Source organism: Phyllostomus discolor, chromosome 6 (genome assembly GCF_004126475.2).
Source record: "Phyllostomus discolor isolate MPI-MPIP mPhyDis1 chromosome 6, mPhyDis1.pri.v3, whole genome shotgun sequence".
NCBI lineage: Eukaryota > Metazoa > Chordata > Mammalia > Chiroptera > Phyllostomidae > Phyllostomus > Phyllostomus discolor.
Window position 1 is genome coordinate 109808813 of NC_040908.2, and position 21371 is coordinate 109830183.

The 21371-nt window shown below is 35.5% G+C and overlaps 1 protein-coding gene across 3 annotated transcripts in view; it reads right to left on the minus strand.

The window, feature by feature from the left end:
- Window positions 1-5226: 5226 nt before the first annotated feature.
- The window catches only part of EED (embryonic ectoderm development), a 31903-nt gene continuing 15758 nt past the window's right edge, over window positions 5227-21371 (minus strand). The window contains exons 7-13 of one of the 3 annotated variants that reach the window (XM_028515575.2): window positions 20049-20140; window positions 18310-18443; window positions 15472-15577; window positions 14233-14307; window positions 6696-6854; window positions 5891-5964; window positions 5227-5558 (exon numbers count right to left, since the gene is read on the minus strand). In XM_028515575.2, the coding sequence (XP_028371376.1) occupies window positions 5432-5558; window positions 5891-5964; window positions 6696-6854; window positions 14233-14307; window positions 15472-15577; window positions 18310-18443; window positions 20049-20140 (767 nt within the window). In that variant the 3' untranslated portion in view covers window positions 5227-5431. The remainder of the gene's footprint in view (window positions 5559-5890; window positions 5965-6695; window positions 6855-14232; window positions 14308-15471; window positions 15578-18309; window positions 18444-20048; window positions 20141-21371) is intronic. The other 2 variants (XM_028515573.2, XM_028515574.2) reach the window with 2 other exon arrangements.

Below are 21371 nucleotides of genomic sequence, written 5' to 3' on the forward strand. Positions count from 1 at the left end.
ATTGATAAGAACAAAATAGGGACTTCCGGCCAAGATGGAGGCATAGGTAGACACACCACGCCTCCTCGCACAACCAAAAGGACAAATTTAAAAACAAAAAACAACCAGAACTGACAGAAATTCAAACTGTATGGAAGTCCGACAACCAAGGGGTTAAAGAAACATTCATCCAGACCCGTAGGAAGGGCGGAGACAAGTAACCTGGCAGAGAGGACTGGAGGAGAGGCAGCAGCTGGCAGACTCCACATTCTCATGCAGATAAACTGGCAGGAACAACTGGGGAAACTGACAGACCGCACAAACCAGGGACCCAGCACGGGGGAAATAAATCCTCAAAGCCTCTGACTGAAAACTCCTGTGGGGGTTGAGGCGGCAGCAGGAGAAATTCCCAGCCTCACAGGAGACTCTGTTGGGGAAACCCACAGGATCCTATAACATACACAAGCCAACCCACTCGGGAATCAGCACCAGAAGGGCCCAATTTGCTTGTGGGTAGAGGCAGTGACTGAAAGCTGGTGGAGAGCGGAGCAAACAACACTGTTCCCTCTTGGACCCCTCCCCCACATACAGCATCACAACACAGCTACATGGGTGCTCCGCCCTGCTGAACACCTAAGCCTCCACCCCTTACTACGTAACAGGCATGTCAAGAGAAAAAAAGGGCCCAAATGGAAGAACAGTTCAAAGCTCTGGAAAAAATACAACTAAGTGATGAAGAGATAGTCAACCTATCAGATGCACAATTCAAAACACTGGTAATCAGGATGCTCCAGGAACTCAAGGGTACTTCAACAGCATAGAAAAGACCCAGGCAGCAATGAAGGTTGCATTATGTGAAATAAAGAAAAATCTACAGGAAACCAACAATTGTGGGAAGGAAACTGGGACTCAAATCAATGGTTTGGAGCAGAAGGAAAAAATAAACATTCAACCAGAACAGAATGAAGAAACAAGAAGTCAAAAAAATGAGGAGAGGCTTCCAGCTGCTTCCAGTTGCAAAATACCAATTATGTAATTTCAGTGATTCCACATGGCAGTTATTTTTTAGGTTTGCATTGAACATTGTCATTATACAATAAGATGAACATCAAAATTGGTGTTAATAACTTAAAATTTAACTTTACTTACAATGATATTAAAAAGCAAATTTGAAAATACCGTAAGTTGCAAAAGAAATCGCAGAACAGAAAAGCTTTATTTCAGTACTTTTTAATGCCACCTTTTCCCTGCTTTTTAAACAAGATGCTTGCATTTTCATTTTGCACTGGGCCCTACAAATTATGAAGCTGATCCTCTTCAGGGCTAGAAATAAGACCAATAGCATCCTGTTCCTTTTGAATTAATCGACATTTCTTTCCTAAAGAGCTCAGTGTGGGGTTCATGAAGCACAGGAGGCTCCAGAAAGACTTTGTTCTGAAATCCATAGGTGAGAACCGTGTCCCTTACACAACCAAACTCTGACTTCTATCATGACTCTAGCTCCCTTGGGGGCAGTAAGAATGATCTTGGTCTGCACAGAAAAATGTCACAGTGCTTAACACCTCCACTGAACAGGGTTTGTTGTCCAATTTAGGGCTGGAGGTCCTGATGAGCTAACTGTACACTTTTGGAAGTGTCCTCACTATCCAAAGTGCAATTGTAATTCAGGAAAAAAATGGGCTCCATGATATGGAATTAAATGGAAAACTCAAGGCTCACTCAAAGCACTGGAATACTCACAGTAAAGAACTGGCAGAGGAAGTTTAGCTCGAGCATTGGGCACTGGGTAGATCCATAATACAGGGATGCCAACGGTTCCCATTGTTCAAGAAACAAAAACCACCCAGACTCCCACATCTAACTGTCCTACAAATTATAGGTAGCCTTTAAAAAATCTGCTCTCCTGGTAAACACTTTGTCTCACCACAAATGCAGTATGTATTAGGGATATGGTATCAGTTGGCCCTTGGTCCAACTTGAAACAAACTGTGGAAGCTTTTTCTCAGGACATGATATAGATCAGAGACTGAAGTGATTGGCACATTAGTGACAACTGCAATAGAAGGTGGGAGACATTATAAGATGCCAGAACCACCAACCATCTCTAGCTCTATCACATATGCTCAGGTGGTACTGTTATCATGGTAGCAAGCAAAATAATTCTCCAATATTGCCTTTCCTTATTTCCTGGTTCTCCAAATGTATCACTAAGCCTTTTTATCTTACCCTTATTGTTCTAAAACCTCATATCCTCCATTTGATTCTCTATGCCACATTCGAGTAATTCTCAGGATCTCTTCCAATTCACTAACTCTATTCACTGTATCTAATCATCTGACCAGTCCACTGAGTTTATTTCAGAAATTGTATTTTTCATTTCTACAAGTTGTTTTTCAAGTCTTTATCAGTCTTGGTAGCCTCTGCTTGCTCATTTTTGTGATTACCATGTTTTGTTTCAGTCGTTCAAACATTTGAGCACCTATTATGTGCAAGGCAATGTTCTAGGTGCTGGAGTTATATGTCAAACAAAGCTAATCCCATTGGAAGAACTGCCACAAACCAATAAGGTTCTTTTATATTCTCTGGTAATTCCAAAATCTGGTCTTTAGTGGTCTCTGTATATTACATATTGCTTCAACTGTCAGAGCAGTTTGTCTGTCTGGTGATCATTGACTATGAGCTATTTGGTTGATCAAAGTTTCAGCAATTTTGGGAGTATCCTTAAGGGTTCTTTAATAGCTACTATCCTTGTTTTCATAATCTGTTTTATTGGAACAAAGCCAAGCCAATTCTTTTACATATTGTGGCTGCTTTCATGCTACAGTAGCAGAGTTGAGTTGATGTGAAACAGATTATACGGTTCACAAAACCTAAAATATTAGCTATCTGGCTGCTTAATAAGTTTGTTAACCTCTGATCTACACAGAAACTAAAAACCAAACTGAAATAGGCATTAACATATACTGTTGGAACAAGTGGCACAAACTTACCAAAGATACTTTCTCGGTGGGGTGAGCTAAGCAGCATTGTTCCCTCTCTGATCCCTCCCCCATGTACAGCACCAAATGCAGCAAAGTGGTGCAGCCCTGGTGAATATCTAAGGCTCCACCCCTGACTACGGAACAGGTGCCCCAGACAAAAAATGTGGCCCAAATGAAAGAACAGATCAAAGCTCCAAAAATACAACTAAGCGATGAAGAGATAGCCAACCTATCAGATGCACAGTTCAAAACACTGGTAATCAGGATGCTCAGAGAAATGATTGAGTATGGTCACAAAATAGAATAAAAACTGAAGGCTATGCAAAGTGAAACAAAGGAAAATGTACGGGAACCAACAGTAAAGGGAAGGAAACTGGAACTCAAATCAATGGTTTAGAGCAGAAGGAAGAAATAAACATTCAACTGGAACAGAATGAAGAAACAAAAAGTCAAAAAAAATGAGGAGAGGCTTAGGAACCTCCGGGACAACTTTAGATGTTCCAACATCCAAATCATAGGGTTGCCAGAAGACGACGAAGAGCAAGAAATTGAAAAATTATCAAGCTCAGAGTCCCAAAAGAGTTGGATTCAAGGAAGCACACACCAAGGCACATCATAATGACATTAGCCAAGATTAAAATTAAGGAATCTTAAAAGCAGCACAAGAAAAGGAGACAGTTACCTACAAAGGAGTTCGCATAAAACTACCAGCTGACTTCTCCAAAGAAACCTTGCAGGCAAGAAGGGGCTGGAAAGAAATATTCCAAGTTGTGAAAGGCAAGGACCTACATCCAAGATTACTCTATCCAGCAAAGCTCTCATTTAGAATGGAAGGGCAGATAAAGTGCTTCCCAGATAAAGTCAAGTTAAAGGAGTTCATCATCAGCAAGCCCTTATTATATAAAATGTTAAAGGGACTCATCTAAGAAAAAGAAGATAAAAAAATATAAACAGTAAAATGACAACAAACTCACTACTAGAAACAACTGAACCTATAAAAAACAAACCAACAAAAAAACAACTAAAACAGAAACAGAATCACAGAAATTGAGATCACATGGAGGGCTCTCAGCAGGGAAAGGGAGAATAGGGGGACAGTACAGGGAATAAGCATAATTGGTAGGTATAAAAGAGACAGGAGGAGGTTTAGTATAGGAAATGAAGAAGTCAAAGAACTTGTATGTATGACGCATGGACATGACCTAAGGGGTGGGGAATACTGGAGGGAGGAGTGGTACAGGGCGGAGGGGACTAAAAGGGAGGAAATAAATGGGACAACTGTAATAGCACAATTGATAAGATATACTAAATAGATACTCCCATCCCATCTCAGTTGGGTACATTTTTTTCATGCTTTTAGAGAGAAAGGGTGAGAAACATTGATGAGAAAGGTAAACATCGATTGGTTGCCTACCGTACATGCCTGACTTTAGTTACAGGACAACACTCCAACTGAGCCACAGGGGCCAGGGCAAAAATACACTTTCATTTCGTAACTAATTCGGACAAATAAACTTAATAATCAGAGAGGTACACAAAGACTTGTGTACTAGGCTGTTAACCAATTATCCAGGAAGGTATTAAATGGTAGGAAAAAATTTATAGAAAAACACTCATGATTCTAAAAACTTGAAAAATTCACTCTTTCATATGTCACCTTGGCTCCCCTCATCTTACCTATTTACCTTCATGATCACCTGAGCTTTCTTCATTCCCTCTGCTTTAGGTTAAGCCTTTCACATGTCATCTTGGTCCTAACTCTTTTGGGATTTTTCTCGACTTTATATCTTAATTTCATTCTTGCTATGGTTTCTTCTCCATAAATAAGCAAAACATCCTATATTCAGGACAAAATAGCCAACTAGTTTCAACTCTATGACCTCTTCAATCTATTTATTTCTCTTAACCAATAGGGGACAAGAAGGGGACAGAAACTCACTGTATGAACATACTTCCCATTTCTTTGATTCTTCAACCCACTATATTTAAGCTTCCACGTCTTACCCTCCCTTGCTCTAATGATACTATTTCCGCTAAAATTACTAATGGGCAAGTTGTAAATTGAAAGCAGGATTTTTTTTTAACTGTAAAGAGAAGTTATTAAAACATTACTGTTACAACTCTATAAAATTTTTGACATAATTATTACTTTATACAGTATAGGTTTCTCCAGTTAAGCAAAAATGATCGTTACAAAAAGATAAGGCATAATTTTATTACTTTAAACATTTCTTTTCATCACAATGAAAGTAAAATAACACATGGATTTATAAAAATAAATTTTTATTAAAAGCAGTAGAGTCTGAGCAGGAGACAGTACAAAGTGTAAACAATGTAAACATCACTACATTCAGCTCAGCCTGATTGAATGCTGAAAGACAACTCTAGATGCTCTATGTGCCGTTACTAGCAAGATACATTAATCCTATTGTACATAGAAAACACACTCTAATTTGATTAAGAGAAGCATTTTATCGAAGTCGGTCCCATCGCCAAATACTGGCATCATCACAAACAGCTATAAGAATGCTGCTATCCCTGCTAAAACTGGTTTGTCGAATTGCGGCGGCACATTTTTGATGAGTCAGTGTTGTACATCTATGGAGAAAACATGACAACAGGTTAAATATCATACATATGTAATGTTGTCAGCATCTGACTTAAAACAATGAATGAGAGAATGAAAAGATGTTCCAAATTATACAGAAAGCATTTGAAACCAGAATACGCTTCACTAATATCTTAATCTCAAATTTCATAAAATTTGGGTATATTTTAAATTCAAGAGGCACCATATAACTTATAAATACTCTGAGACATGTAAATTTACAAATGAGTTAAAGATGACATTGCAAGTGTAAATTACTTCCTCTATTATTTCGCATAACTATGAAGACAGAAATTATAAATAGGAACTTTTAAATACTTACTTGGCTTTATGAGGATCTTCCACTTCTAAATCCCAAACATAAAGTTTGCCAACCTGATTGCCCAATGCAAGCATCTGTATAAACATTTTTTAAAACACCAAGTAATTAAAATTAAAATAAGCTGTAAAGATTTCAAGTAATTCTAAGACGTCTTTCTTATTTGGGGTAAACCTCACACCTAGCCTCTGGCTATGCTCTGGATTGTTTCTTTGCATTTTACATTTCTGAAATGTAAGTGGGGATAAGCAACTAATGCTTCAAAGAGGCATCTTGAATAAATAAGAAGGCATGTTGCAAGTTTATAAAGGGCTTTACGAGTTACACTATACATATTCTTTTTTTCTGCCTTAAAGAATTACAGCAAAAGCTGTAAGAAAGCTATAGCAAAAACTTTCTTATAAATATGCAGGTAATTCATTAACGGAAAATCCTAATACTAGATTTATTTAAAATTTTAGATAACCAGTATTTTGTCTCTTCCCATGTGGGTTTTTGTTTTTTTTTTAAGTTCTTCGGGAAAAAGCAACATAAAAATATTAACTCTAATCACCAAACATGAAATCTCAGCCACAGATGTTGTAGAAAATAAATACCTAACTGCCACCACTGACATCGGTCAATTTCATGTATAAGCACCGCAGATGGTATTCAGCATCACAAGGACAGAATAACATCAAAGGCTAAAGCAGTTAATACAAAACATCAAGATGGTTTCTTAAAAGAAACAGAATTACAGGTGCACAACAAAGAAAACTAAAGTTACCATGGCTTTAAGTCAAATAATTTCAAAATGTAAAAATGTTACCTTTTGCCAGAAATCCATAGAAAACCTCATGTACCAAATGTCACACTGGCTGTAATCAAATCGCCCAAGAATAGTCACATTAGACTCACTGGGCTTAATTTTATCTATATCATCTTCCATTTTGCCAGGTTTCCAGCATACAATGGCATTTTCACAAGACTTTAAAAAAAGAGGTGAGAAAAAATATTATTTGTAGAACTGAACTATAAATATTGAAACAAAGCCTTTCTCTATTATCATTGTAGAACTGACAGCTCATAGAATCTGGTTATCCATCTACTAAGTACAGTGATATACAATCATTTCTATTTATAGAGTCCACATTTGAGAACAAAAAGTCCAACTATCAACATATTTCTGACAATACAAAAGCATTACATTGTCTGGGGGTTATTCATTTTGGAAGTCATAATTTCTCTTCGAAAACAAACCAAACTCAGCTCTAGACATTTCAGCATCTAGAGACTTGAAGTGTTTTATAGGAAAGGTAAAATTACAAACACTGTATTAGACTATATGGCTCTTCAATGTGGCTCTGCTTGCTTCACTAGTTTAATCTCTCCCTATCCAACTGCTCACTTTACTTCTAACCCCACATGGTTCCCTCTATTGGGTTAACTCTTAATCCCTCAGTGTCCATCCCCAGTGTCCATGCTACATGGTAGGTATTCAACAGGAAAGCTAATGAATTCACAGAAAGTACCTTAGAGATCAGATTATATAAAAGGCATAAAAGCAGTGATTTAACATTAAGAGATGATATGGGGATGGAATTGAAATACACTGAGTTATTATACCTCCCCTATCATCTCTAACTTTGAATCTTTGCACACACTGTACTTAAGCAGCAAATGGTAGAGAACATAATGGAAGATAACTTGCAAAACAGGGGGCACTACTCAGATTACAGGGTAAGTCCAAGGCTTACCAGTTAAGAGACATCTGGCAATGTCTCTGGCCTCTACTGAATATAGGCCAGAGATGCTGCTGAACATCTCACAAAGTACCTCAATAGTTGCCAGGACTAAAAAACTGCTGGTGTAGGTGAAGACTGCCTCCTGAAGGTCCATAGGAAACAGCCTACACAATCACATGTGGCAATCCTGAGGTACTGACTGGTATTTAAACAGCTGAACAGTACAGCTAGAGGAGGATTAGGGTGGGGTCAATATGCTTTTTTCCCTTCTCTGCCTTTTTTACATTATATAAAAACCCCAGGGCTATATATTTACAAGTTCCTTACTGTAAAGTACCAGACAAATCACTTGGTCTGAACAATCCTAAGCGTACAACTGGGTTGATAGCCTTTAGTTTTCTCAAAACATCTTGGCCCCAGCCCTACTGAGTCAGAATCTCTGATATAGGAGGCTGAAGCAGAAGTGTAAAATGGCTATTCAAGTGCTTCTTACTGACTACATGGATAAAGGATCCTAGCAGAGTCTTTCCATGGAGAACTAAAGCATAGGGAGATAGAGAGCATTTACCTATGCTAACGAACGGGTGCACTTCAAATCACCTAGAGAGCTTTTAAAACTTACACATTCCTAGGTCATGTCAGACTTAAAATTTGTGGCATCTAGGAATCTATTTTTCCAATGTTCTTTAATGATTCCAATGCAGAGCCAGATGTGAGAACCATCAATATAGTGGTTTGCCAAAAAAATCCATTATGTTTTTTTCCATACAATGGCTCTAATAGTGCTTAGTTGTCTATATTTTGTTAGACTGTATTGTGACAGCTGTCATGTCAGCATGCATTAAGAAAAAAAACTTATCATAATTGATGAATTTTTGTGCAGCCATTTAATAGTGAAGATGGAATAAGCAACACTTTCACTGTATGCTTTATTTTTTCAAGAAAGGTAAAAATGCAACTGAAACAAGAAAAAAAGATTTGTGCAGTGTATGAAGAAGGTGTTGTGACTGACTGAATGTATCAAAAGTAGTTTGCGAAGTTTCTTGGTACTACTGCCATTCTGGCCAAATTAATTTTTTGCCGTGGGGCTGGTCTTATGCATTGGAAGATGTTTAGCAGGCCCCCTGGCCTCTACCCACTAGAAGTCAATAGCAGGAGATAGCTGACATACTCAAAATATCCAAATCAATATAGTTATTGGTGAAAATGAAAAATGTGTCTTTATTTTACGGAAAAATCTAATGGACTTTTTAGGCAACCAATAGTTCATTGAGTTTATTTAGCCTCCCACCTAAAATGCAGAAATCCTTTCTTATCATCTAAGTTCTAAGAGCAGAAATTTTATAGCTTTTTTACTTCCAAAATGAGAGAATAGATATACTTTTTCTCTATTTGTCCCACTGAGTACAACTTAAAAGTTTGAAAGGAAGAGAGGAGATAGACTAATGAGGAATTCTAGAACATGCAGGAAACTGAGTTTCCTGGGTTCCACCCCCCCATTTATGAATCTCAGGCTTGATGCTAGAAAAGCCAGCAACTCAACAATTCTAACGAGTGAAGTGACAAACAAAACCAACCCTTCACCCCCAAAAGCCTGCTCTCTACGAGAACAAAATGGCAACCCAGCAAGAGAGAGTATTTTCAGACAAATGCTCTACTATAGCTAAATTCCATAGAAAACAACAACAACAACAACAACAACAACAACAACAACAGTGGACCTGCCCCCATAAGAACCAGCAAAGACCCAGTGGGAATCCCTTCTCAGGTGATAACTAACCATCTTAGTACATATTAATCCTGACTCCTTCTACCCTTCATGGTAATGAGGTGACTCCTCCTCTCTGGCTGGGGTGGTATCAGAGGAAGCCTAGAAGAGACAGGATGTTCACAACCACCCACCACCTGCAGTGTCAGTGGAGACCACCCAAGAAGCAGTAATGAGTCATGTCAGCCCCTTCTGCTAAGAGTAGCGTCACCTGAGGTGCAGTGGAAAGCCTGAACTCACACCTCATCACTAATGAAACATCATTGCCAAGTCAGCGGAGTGGGGAACCTAAACTTCCCTTGCCCCCTGCCAATCACGAGGCAGTACTCCTCTTCCACAGCTGAAATTTATCAGAGCAAACCTGCTGTAGAAGATCCAAGTAAGATCCACAGTTTGTAACATAATATCCAAAATATTAAGACCTTAATAAAAAATCACTTGTCATATCTAAAAACAAATCTCAGTGCCCTCCTTGGAGTGCACCGATGCCCTTCTTTGGGGGCCCCTAAGGGATTTGCAACCAGGGGGACGGTGGGCAACAAAACCCACAAACTTGTCTCCAAGGCCTCTTTTCTCTGACTTTTCAGTGAGTCAACAGCAGACTCATCTTGGCTCACTTCCTGAATGTTTCCAGAGAGCCAAAGCAACCCCACCCAGGCTCTCTCCTATTGTTGCTTCTACCCTGAGCCCTTCCTTTGTTTCACTGTCCCCAGCTTTAATAAATGTAGTCTCAAATAAAATCAAATAAAATAAGTTAGTTAACTGAAAGAAACATGAACATCTTAACTTTAATGAACTATCTGACAAGGATTTGAAAGCAGCCATCATAAAAATGCTTCAATGAGCAATTTATAAACAAGAAATAAACCTACTACAGATTCAGGAAGTTTGATGAACCCCAAAAAGATAAACTCAAAGAAATCTGGCCTGGCTGGCGTAGCTCAGTGGATTGTGTGCAAGCTGCGAACCACAGTGTCGCAGGTTCAATTCCCAGTCAGGCCACATACCTGGGTTGCAGGCCACAGCCCCCAGCAACCTCACATTGATATTTCTCTCTCTCTCTCTCTCTCTCTCTCCTACCCTTCCCTCTCTAAAAATAAATAAATACAATCTTAAAAAAAAGATAAATTCAAAGAAATCTGTATTAAGACAAGTCACAAACTTACAAAAAACTAAATACAAATAAAGAAATCCTGAAAGCAGTTAAACAAAAAGGACCACTTCAGGGATGGCAGGTTTCTCATTGGAAACCATGGAGACCAGAAAGAGGGGGCACAACATTTTTCAAATGATTAAGAACTGCTACACAAAATCCCATATACAGTAAATATACCTTTACGGAATTAAGGGGAAATGAAAACATTCTCAAGCTACGAAAAATTAAGAGAATTTGTTACCAGCAGACCCACACTAGAAGAATGGCTCTAGGAAGTTTTATGAACATATTGGAAATGATGTAAGAAGGGATCCTGAAACATCAAACATCAGGAAGAACAAAAAAAGTAAAATGAGTAAATACAATATTAACTTTTCCCTCTTGAGTTATGTTTGATGGTTGAAGCAAAAATTGTAATAGTATTTGAGGCAGTTCTTCATTGTAAAGGAAATATTTAAGACAATTATATAAATAGAAGACAAAGTGAAGTAAAGAAAAGTAAGGTTTCCACACCTCACCCAAAAGGGCAAATAAAATACTGATACAAAGTTAAGTAGACTGATTTACATAAGTTGACCCTTGAACAACAGGGGTTTGTCGAACTGTGCAGGTCCACCAACTCATGGACTTTCTGTTGGGGGGAAAAATGGTTATTTGTGATCCACAGCTGAAAATCCACATCCATATATATAGCGGGCCAACTGTAGTTCTACACAGATTTCTGACTGTGTGGGGGGGTCAGAACCCTTCCCCGGGTGTCCAACCTGTGGCCCATGGACCACATGCAGCCCAGGATGGCTATGAATATGGCCCAACACAAAATCATAATTTTACTTAAAACCCCCTTTTTTTGTTCATCATTTTCATTGGTGTTTGTGTATTTAATGTGTGGCCCAGAGACACCAAAAGGCTGCACACACCTGAGTGAAACCATCATGCTGTTCAACGGTCAAATGTATGTGCCACATGTATATCGTATATATAGTAACGCCTAGGGCAAACATCAGAAAGGCTGAACAAAGAAATATACTAAAAAAATATAAGCAAATCAAAAGGAATTATTATGTTCACATAACTTATCCGAAGTTAGGAGAAAAAACCCAGCAAAATTAAAAATTAAAAAAAAATTTAAATGGCAGACAATGTGATAATTGACATGTTAAAGCTCAAATATAAATGGTCTAAATACAGCAACTAAAAGTTAGAAAATGTGGATTAAAAAAACATGACCCAACTATACCCTGCCTACAAAAAAATTCACTTCAGATATAATGATACATGTACATTCAAAGTAAAAAGTTGGAAAAGGATATACCATGCAAACATCAATCAAAAGAAAGTAAAAAGGACTAAGATGGACTTTAGATTATGGTAAAAGGATCAAGCCACCAAGACATAGCCAATAGTGAGTGAATAAACACCAACCAACAGAGCTGCAAGATATGAAGAACTGAAAGGGAGAAATCCACAGTTACAGCTGCAGACTTCAACAGCAGTCTCTCAATAATAAAACAAGCAGAAAATCAACAAAGATAAGAGATCGTCTAGTAACTAAACAACACACTACATGTCAAAATTTCTGAGATAACAGCTAAAGCAGTGCTGACAGAAAATAACCTAAGAAAAGTCAAATCAATAACCTAAGCTCCCACCTTAAGAAGCTAACAAAAAACAAGTATACCCATAGCAAACAAAAGATTTATAAAAGACTACCACAACTTATAAATGTGAAATAAGTTCATCTGAATACACTTTTAACTATTAAGAAAATTAAACTTGTGATTTTAAAACTCCCCTTCAAAATTTTCTAGGCCTAGACGATTTAATTGGAAAATCCTAACAACCATTTAAAGAATTAACACCAATTTCTTCAAGAAAATACAAGTGTAGATTTGCAACTGATTTTATGAAAACAGTATTCTTGATACCAAAACCAGACAGAAACAACATAGAAAGAAAACTTCAGATCAGCATCATAACCTCATGAATACAGGCACAGAAATCTTTAACAAAATATTAGCAAGGAGAAGTCAGCAACTTATAAAAATAATTGTACAGCATGACCAAATAAACTTATTCTAGGAATACAAGGCTATATCAATAATCAATGACCAATCAATGAAATCTACTGCATTAATAGACTGAAGAAAGTACATGATCACATCAACTGATGAAGAAAAAGCATTTAACAAAATTCAACGCCCATTCATGATAAAACTCAACAAATTAAAAAGGGGACAGTTCTCAACTTGATAGGGACTATCTACAAAAGAGAAACAGCTAATACACATAATTGTGAAAGACTAAATTTTTCCCCTTAATATAAGAAATAAGTCAAGGATGTCTGCTCTTAACACTGCTAATCAACAAAGTATTGGACCTATGCCAGTACAATAAGGCCAGAAAAGGAAATATAGCATCCAGATCAGAAAGGAAAATATATAAAAAACTGTCCCTATTTGCAGATAAGATGGTCTACATGGAAATTCCCAAGTAATTAACAACACCACTCTTAGATAGAATAAGGTCTAACAGCTCACAGGATTCAAGACTAATATGCAAAAATCAAATGTATTAATATATATAGTAACAATGAACACACAGAAATACCATTTGTAATTACTCAAAAAAAGGAAAAATACTTGGGTCTAAATCTAACAAAGCAGGTACAGAACTTGCATGCTAAAACTACAAAATGCTGATCATAAAAATCAAAGACCTACATAAATGAAGATACCATGTTCATGGAGTAGAAGACAAAGTAGAGTAAAGATACTAACTCCCCACCAAATTGATGTATAGATTTAACATAATTCTGATCAAAAGCCTCCCCCCCCCCAAATAACTCCTGCAGGATTTTTAATAAATGCAGACAAGATTTGGAAAGGCAAAGCAACTAGAATAACTAAAATAATTTTGAAAAAGAATAATAAAATGGAAGAAATCATTCTATCCATTCCAAGACTTATTACAGAGCTAGAATAATCAAAACTGTGTGTGTTGTACTGGTGGAGTACTGGAATGAAAAAGAAAAACCAGAAACAGCCTCACACAAGTATGGCCAAACAATTTTGACAAAGTTACGAAAGCAATTAAAAGGAAAAAGAACAGTCTTTCAATAAACGGTGCTAAAACAATTGGATATCTATAGACAAAAATAAACTTCTACCTAAACCTCATATAAAAATTAACTTTAAATGGATCATATATTTAATATAAAATGTAACAGTTTAAGATTTTTTGAAGAAAACACAGGAAAAATCTTTAGCATCTTTGGCTTAGTAAAGAGTATTTAAACATAACATCAAAAGCATGATCCATAAAATAATAATTTAAAAAATCAATAAATTGAACTTCATCAAAATGAGAAACGTGCTCTGCAAAAGACCTTGTTAAGAGGATGAAAAGACAAGCTACAAACTGGAAGAAAATATTTGGAAACTACATATCTGACACAGGATTCATATTTAGAATATATTAAGAATTCTCAAAACTCAACAGTAAAAATAAAAACCAATCCAATTAGAAAATGAGCAAAAGATATGAAGAGACATCATCGAAAAGGATATATGGATGGTAAATAAGCACATGAAAGATGTTCAACATCACTAGCCATCAGGGAAATGCAAATTAAGACCACGATGAGATATCACTACACACCTATCAGAACAGCTAAAATAAAAAATAGTGACAATACCAAATGCCGGCGAAGATTCCGAGACACTCGAGCTCTCTTACATTTCTGGTGGGAATGTAAAATGGGACGGCCACTCTGGAAAATAGTTTGGCAGTTTCTTAAAAAACTAAATAAACTTAACCATGACCCAGCAATTGCCCTTCTAGGCATTTATCCCAGAGAAATGAAAACTTAAAAGTCAGTCCACACAAAACCTGTACACGATTGTTCATTGGTAGCTTTATTTGTAGTAGCCCCAATCTGGAAAGGACCAAAATGTCCTACAACAAATGAATGGCTAAATAAACTGTGGTACATCCCATACCAAGGAATACTACTGAGCAATAAAAAGGGAGAAGTACTGATACACACAACAAGTTGGATGGCATTATAATGAGTGGAAAAACAAAACAAAACACCAATCTTAAAAGGTCCCATGCTGTAACATTCTTGACATGACAAAATCACATGTGATAAAATGACATACACATTATACAATGTCAATTTCCTAGATTTGATATTGTGTTATAATTATAAAATCATTGGGGGAAGGGCAATATGGGGCCTCTCTGCACTATCTTTGAAACTTCCTGTGAATCTAATTTAAAGATTAAAACTTAAAAAGAAAAAAAAAAACAGGTAAAACTATCTGCAAGGTCAAGAAAAAAAATAAGGCTCTGTCCAAGAAAATGTGAAGTGCCCTAAAATCCACACAAGAAAAGAAACTGGATAGCAATTTCTCCAAATTTGACAATCCTAAATGTTCAGATGACATCACCAACAACTTCTCTAAATTAGCAGCAAAATTTAAATATATATACATATCAACATTCTAGAGAATGGGTTGGCAAACTATACAGCCCATGAGCCAACTCCAGCTGTCTGTGTTTATATGTAAAAGATTGCTGAAATGGACACAAACATAAAAAAAAAAACAAAAAAAAAAACAAAAAAAACAAAACCCTACTAGTATTGGCTTTAAATACTGGTTATTTTATAGTAACACTGGGAATCACAACAGTATCATCATACAAATTAACATTTTTCATTTTATTGGAGCACAAATTATAATAATTCATTGGGATGTTTTAAGCCAGCAACTTTCCAACCCTATCAAAATATGAGACTTAAAAAGAAAAAAACAAAAGAGCAATTTCCCATCTGCCATCCAATTTACCAAAATTCATAAAAAGCTGTGCTCCCTAAAAAGATCCAACTCACACGAACAATGGAAGTACAGCTTAACAGCAATTACCATACCTTGGAAAGTATCAAATCACCTAACCATCGCACACAATCAACATAATTCCTATGTATGTCTCTGGTAGAAAAGTCAGGAAAGTGAATTTTCTGAGAAATAAATGGCCTGAAATGGAAATGTCAAAAGTTAAGAGAAAAAAAGTATAGTAGAATTACACTAATTTTTATTTTTGGAGTTATAAAATTTTGAAAAATAAAATATATGACTTGATTTTTCTTTGTTCCTAGAAAACTGAATACCTTCTTGTCTGTTTATTCAGAGCTCAAGTCTTACTCTTTTTTTGTTTCTATATTTTATTATATTATCAGGTCTTAATTCAGTTTTGTTTTTACTCTATGAAATTTCATTTACAAAAACTGGAGCTTCCAGGGTGTAAGGGGGATAAACAGTAATGAAAAAAAAAATACAATAAAAAATATTTGCAGCTTCCTACCTTCCTATATATAATCTATAGGCCACATTTAATCAATTCTGGCTATTTAACGAATGATAAGCAAAGACATCTGATCACAGAACTGAAAGTTTTTCACAGAAAACACCTACTCAGTCCTTTAATATCAGTCTATGAGAGTGAACACATCTGCATTATTTCAAAAGATAGTCATTTTTCTAGGAACAATGATATATTCCAAAGTCTGCTAAAATTAAGATTACATGAGAGTCCTGCCTCATGCAATAATTTCTGAAAATGGTTACTGAGAGGAACTTGACACTTATTAGTTAGGACTTTGCCTGTATTTAGGAAAACAAAGTATGCTGCCATTTTTTCCCTTTAAAATGTTTGTGTGAAGCCCCTGGCCAGGTAGCTTAGCTGATTAAAGCATCGATATGTCAAGGTTTTGATTCGATCCCTGGTCAGCACACATACAAGAACCAACAGATAAATGCATAAATAAGTGAAACAACAAACCAATACTATTCTTTTCCTTCCCCTCTCTAAAATTAAAATCAATAAATAAAAATTTTTAAAAAGGGTGCATTAAGACCATTAACTAGAAGTTGCTACCAATTCTATAGTTAATGAAAAGTATACCCAACATTTCTAATGTAATGATTCATTTTTTGTACTGAAATAACTCTAAAAGATTGACATGCCATGAATTAGTTATGTCTTGGGTAAGTCACAGGTCCTCTCTTTACTTTTCTCATGTATATAAAAAGGAATGTTGGGCTGAAATCATTTCTAACATTTCTTCCAGTACAAATTCTGGCATCTTTTCTTTATTAAAACATTAAAATGTTATTAATGATCTCATGTAAGTTCTTAACTCTGCTATAATTATGTTAATTATTTTTAAATCAAATACATATTATCTACGGTTAAACTTCTCAAGGAGAAGAACATAACTCACTGTTATTTTCTGTGAACTGTGAAATATAATTTCTATGTATTCCAGAGTTTCAAAAAATATAAAAGCATAAATATAGTACTGTACTAACTCTTGGTGTTTTAAAATAAGTATCTGAAAGTTATATGAATCCTTAGAGGCCACTGAGGTTTGATGAATGTAGTGCATTGAAATATTTTCTGATGGCTACAAATTTAACCAACATCTATTAATAGTCTGTCTTTATAAACAAAATATAAATTCCAGCTCTTTGCTAAAAACAAAAATGCAAACAATGTTAACATACAGACAAATGACAGTTATAATTAAAGTATTAGCATTTCAAAAATATATTAAGAAGGTCCTGGTTGGGTAGCTCAGTTGGTGAGAGCATATCCCAATACACCAAGGTTGCTGGTTTGATCCCCGGTCAGGGGACATACAAGAATCAACCAATGAATACATAACTGAGTGGAACAACAAATTAATGTTTTTCTCTCCCTCTTTCTCCATTCCTCTCTAAAAAACAATAAATTAAAAAAATTAAATATATACACAGGGTCTGGCACAAATAGCATCCCTTTATTACAATTTTTTTTTTTTACAAAGTCATAAGCATGTAATTCTGTAACAAAACAATATCACACTCGAGCACACCATATGACATTTTAGGTGAAATGTTCAAATTAAAACTATAAATTAATACACCCAAATTATTATCTTACCAATGACATTCAAGCAGACATTACTTCTGCTAGACCCTGTATATATAAAAAATAGCAAAGTTCCCACCTCTTCGTCCTATGGAGAAAGGCTCCCACTTTTGAATTTTTTTCCATTTAATTAAACAAGGGAAGCATTATATTAACATGAATTAAAGCTAAGAACCCCATTTAAAAAACAGTATTTGCCGTGGCTGGTGTGGCTCAGTGGAATGGGTACCAGCCTGTGAACCAAAAGGTCACCAGTTTAATTCACAGTCAGGGCACATGCCTGGATTGCAGGGCCAGGTCCACACTTGGGAGGATTTGTGAGAGGCAACTAATTGACATTATCTCTTGCACATGGAGGTTTGTCTCCCTCTCTCCCCTACCCCCTCTCTAAACATAAATAAAATATTTAAAAAAATAAAAGACAAGATTTACTATCTTGAATTAAATTTTACAGTTAATAATGCTAGTAACATTCTGAAGGGTCCTTTGCTGTATTCCACAATTATTTTAATAGGCTTAAAATCTTTATAAATTAAAAGGCCCACCGCATATAACCTAAATACATTGTAAGTATAATGTGCTACAAAATTAGAGAAGACACAATTTAAAGGGGATTTTGAAAAATAAAACCACAAATACATTAGATTAAATCAGTGAATTTATGGTATGTAAAGTATTCTTAAAAAGGGGCTCCTCAGCTCAGTACTGGGGACTTACATAACAAATTTGGAAAAGGTAAAACTCATCAATTCAACAGCATGAGAAAAATACTTGTTTTCAATGCCACGAATGTTACCTGTTAGTTTTATTTGGGTTATAATCATAAGATTCCTTAATTGCATTAATCATTCTCTTTGAATTAATCCTCCAAAGTTTAAGAGAGTGATCCATACCACAGGACATTATTTTCTCACCCAAAAGATCATAATCCTGTATGTAAAACAGAAAAGCTTAAGTTAACTATTTAAATTATTTTTCTAATTACACTACTCAATTTTTACCTGATGCAGAGTATTATGAAACCATAACACTAACATTTTGGGTTGCACCTATGTAGGAAATAAAAGAGTTTTTACTGCTTTTAAGATTTAGTTTTATGTGATTTGTCACCACCACAGTGAATGAGTTTATTCAATAGGAAAGGCAAAGAAAGCACAGTATTTGAATTTCATTTTATCTTCAACGAACTTTAAAATATTTCCTTTGCTTGATTTTGAAAATAAACTGAATGCTGAGGTATGACACAAAAACCTGAAGTTTTCTTTTCTTTGTCCAACCCTAATCAAGCAATGAAACTGACTTCTGTCTGTGAAGCTACAATAAGTCCCTAAACAAATGAAATTTCATCTGTACATCTAAGTCAAAAACTTCAGTTATACTGATCTTAGAGCTCACTTTTAAATGACTTTTTAAAAGTGCCTAAAATTGAAAATAAGTTTATCATCTGTAATTTATAAATTCTTAATACGCATCTAGCAGATGATCTATTATAACAACCTTATTCCACTTTATTTCATGGATAAGACCTTGTGGCACAGATATGCTATTTAGTGCATGGTACATGCGCTAATGAAAATTTCATACATCTATGCTTCTAACACTGAATTCTATATCACAGAGAAGAAATACAGACTGTCACCTGTTCTCGTTTTAATAAATAAAAAAGAAACAAAAAAGAAAACACAGTATATGGTGATGAAAGGAGATGACTTTAGATGGGTGAACACAGAATACAATATACAGATGATATATTATGGAATTGTACACCTGAAGCCGATATAATTTTATTAACTAATGAATTCATAAACCTGGCTGCTACTACTTTTCCTAATTATCTCACTTGTCAAAAGCAACAAAGCACCAATAAAGCCAGTAGCTCTAATTTAAAATTCTTAATAAAGAATGCTAGCCTTGGCTTTTTCACATATGGAACCAAACGAAGAAGACTACTTCGACTTCTAGAAAAGCCTGGTTGGCAGGTTATCTTCAAGTAGGCATGATTCTCACAAAAACATACAAACTGCAACTACAGGAATACTTAGTACTTCCAATTATAATGTCAAAATCTGAAACCTGATTAAAAACACGTACATCATCAGATAGCACCATGCCATCAACAAGAGTTATTTAAAACTCAGTGTGAGCACAATAAAACACTGCCTGCAAATAAAAGATGAAGTTTCTTAATTGCTAACTAATTTAACCTTTTCTTTCAATAACTAAGAAACAGCAAAAGTTAACTTGGCGATTTTAGATCAATAAAAGAAAAAAACAAGTTCATGGTATTCCTCCAGAAGAACCTGGCCCTGATATGAAACAGTGCATTGAGTACAGGTAAAACACAAAGACCCTTACTTATTTTATTTCTTCACCTGTAAGAGAAAAACCTTGCATTTCACAAGTAAATGGCAGGACTTCTGGCAGGCTATATGAAAAGAAACCATATGTCTTCTTTTAAGGGAAGAGTTGCAGGAAGGGGGAGATTGTTCACAACTATGTGCACCTCAAAGTCACTGCCTGCAGCTTTCAACTTACAGCACTTAGAACTTCATCTCTGTGCCCTTCGACACCTCCAAATATTGCCACCAGAGTGTCCGTTTGGATATTCCATAACCGTAAAGCGTGATCTAGTGCAGACATAAAAAAATTAAGATAAATTTTTATCATTCATTTACTGTGGACATTCAAAACCTCTTTAAAGTAAAAGTTATAAAAGTTTGGACTTACGCACAGTAAAGCCTAAGCATGGAATCCTTACACATGACAATTTTGTAGTTTACAGACCTTTTAAAAATTGTAACTGTATGGGGCGGTGAACACACAGCACAGTGTACAGAACGTGTGTCATGGAATTATGTGCCTGAAACCTATATCATTTTGTTAACCAGTGTCACCCCAATAAAATCAATAAAAAAGAAAAAAACAACTAAAATTCTTTACTGAAGTCCTCAAAAAACTGATAAAACGACAGCTGGCATTCTATTTCTTGCAAATTTAAATAAAGCATACTCACAGCAAGAAAAAATAAAAATAAAAGGTTATAACTAATTCAAGCCATCTTATTTTCCACTAAATACTACTAACAAAATAGAGTACAATAATAATATAAATGTCAAGCAAAGCCTGAACTGTAACAATGTTCATGTTGTAAACAAATATTAACATACAAAGTCTGGCAGAAGTAACACTAGACCCTGAGATTGGTAGGGCACATGAATGTCTTGTGTGAGATGGGCAACAATTTGAACATTTCACCCAAAATGTCATATGGAGTGCTTGAGTGTGATATTATGTTATAGAATTACATGCTTATGATTTTGTAATAAAAATCATAAAACCTCATAAACAATGGGTATTACTTTTGCCAGACCTCATATTACACTACTTACAATGTATACATTACACTGTACAATGTACAAATTAATAATTATAATGTACTTATAACTAATTAAAATATACGTATTATGTTAATACCTTGATACATTATGTTGGTACATAATGGAATTTAATACTGTCATAAAAATGACTTCATTCCAATAGTCCACAAATTTTTACATAGGCATTTGTTATATACAACCCCCTCCCTGCCAGGAATGGTAATTCTGTTTAACTATTTGAGGAACTGCAAGACTGTTTTTCAATGTGGCTACATTTACATTCCCACCAGCAATATGGGGGAGGAGAGTATCTCCACATCCTATCCTACACACTTTATTGTATCTTTTTGGTTATAACCATTCTAGTAGGTGTGAGGTAGTATTTCATTGTGTTTTTGATTTGTATTTCCCCAATGATTAATGAGATACTGAATGCCTTTTCATGTGCTCATCAAACATTTGTGTAGTTCTTTGAAAGATG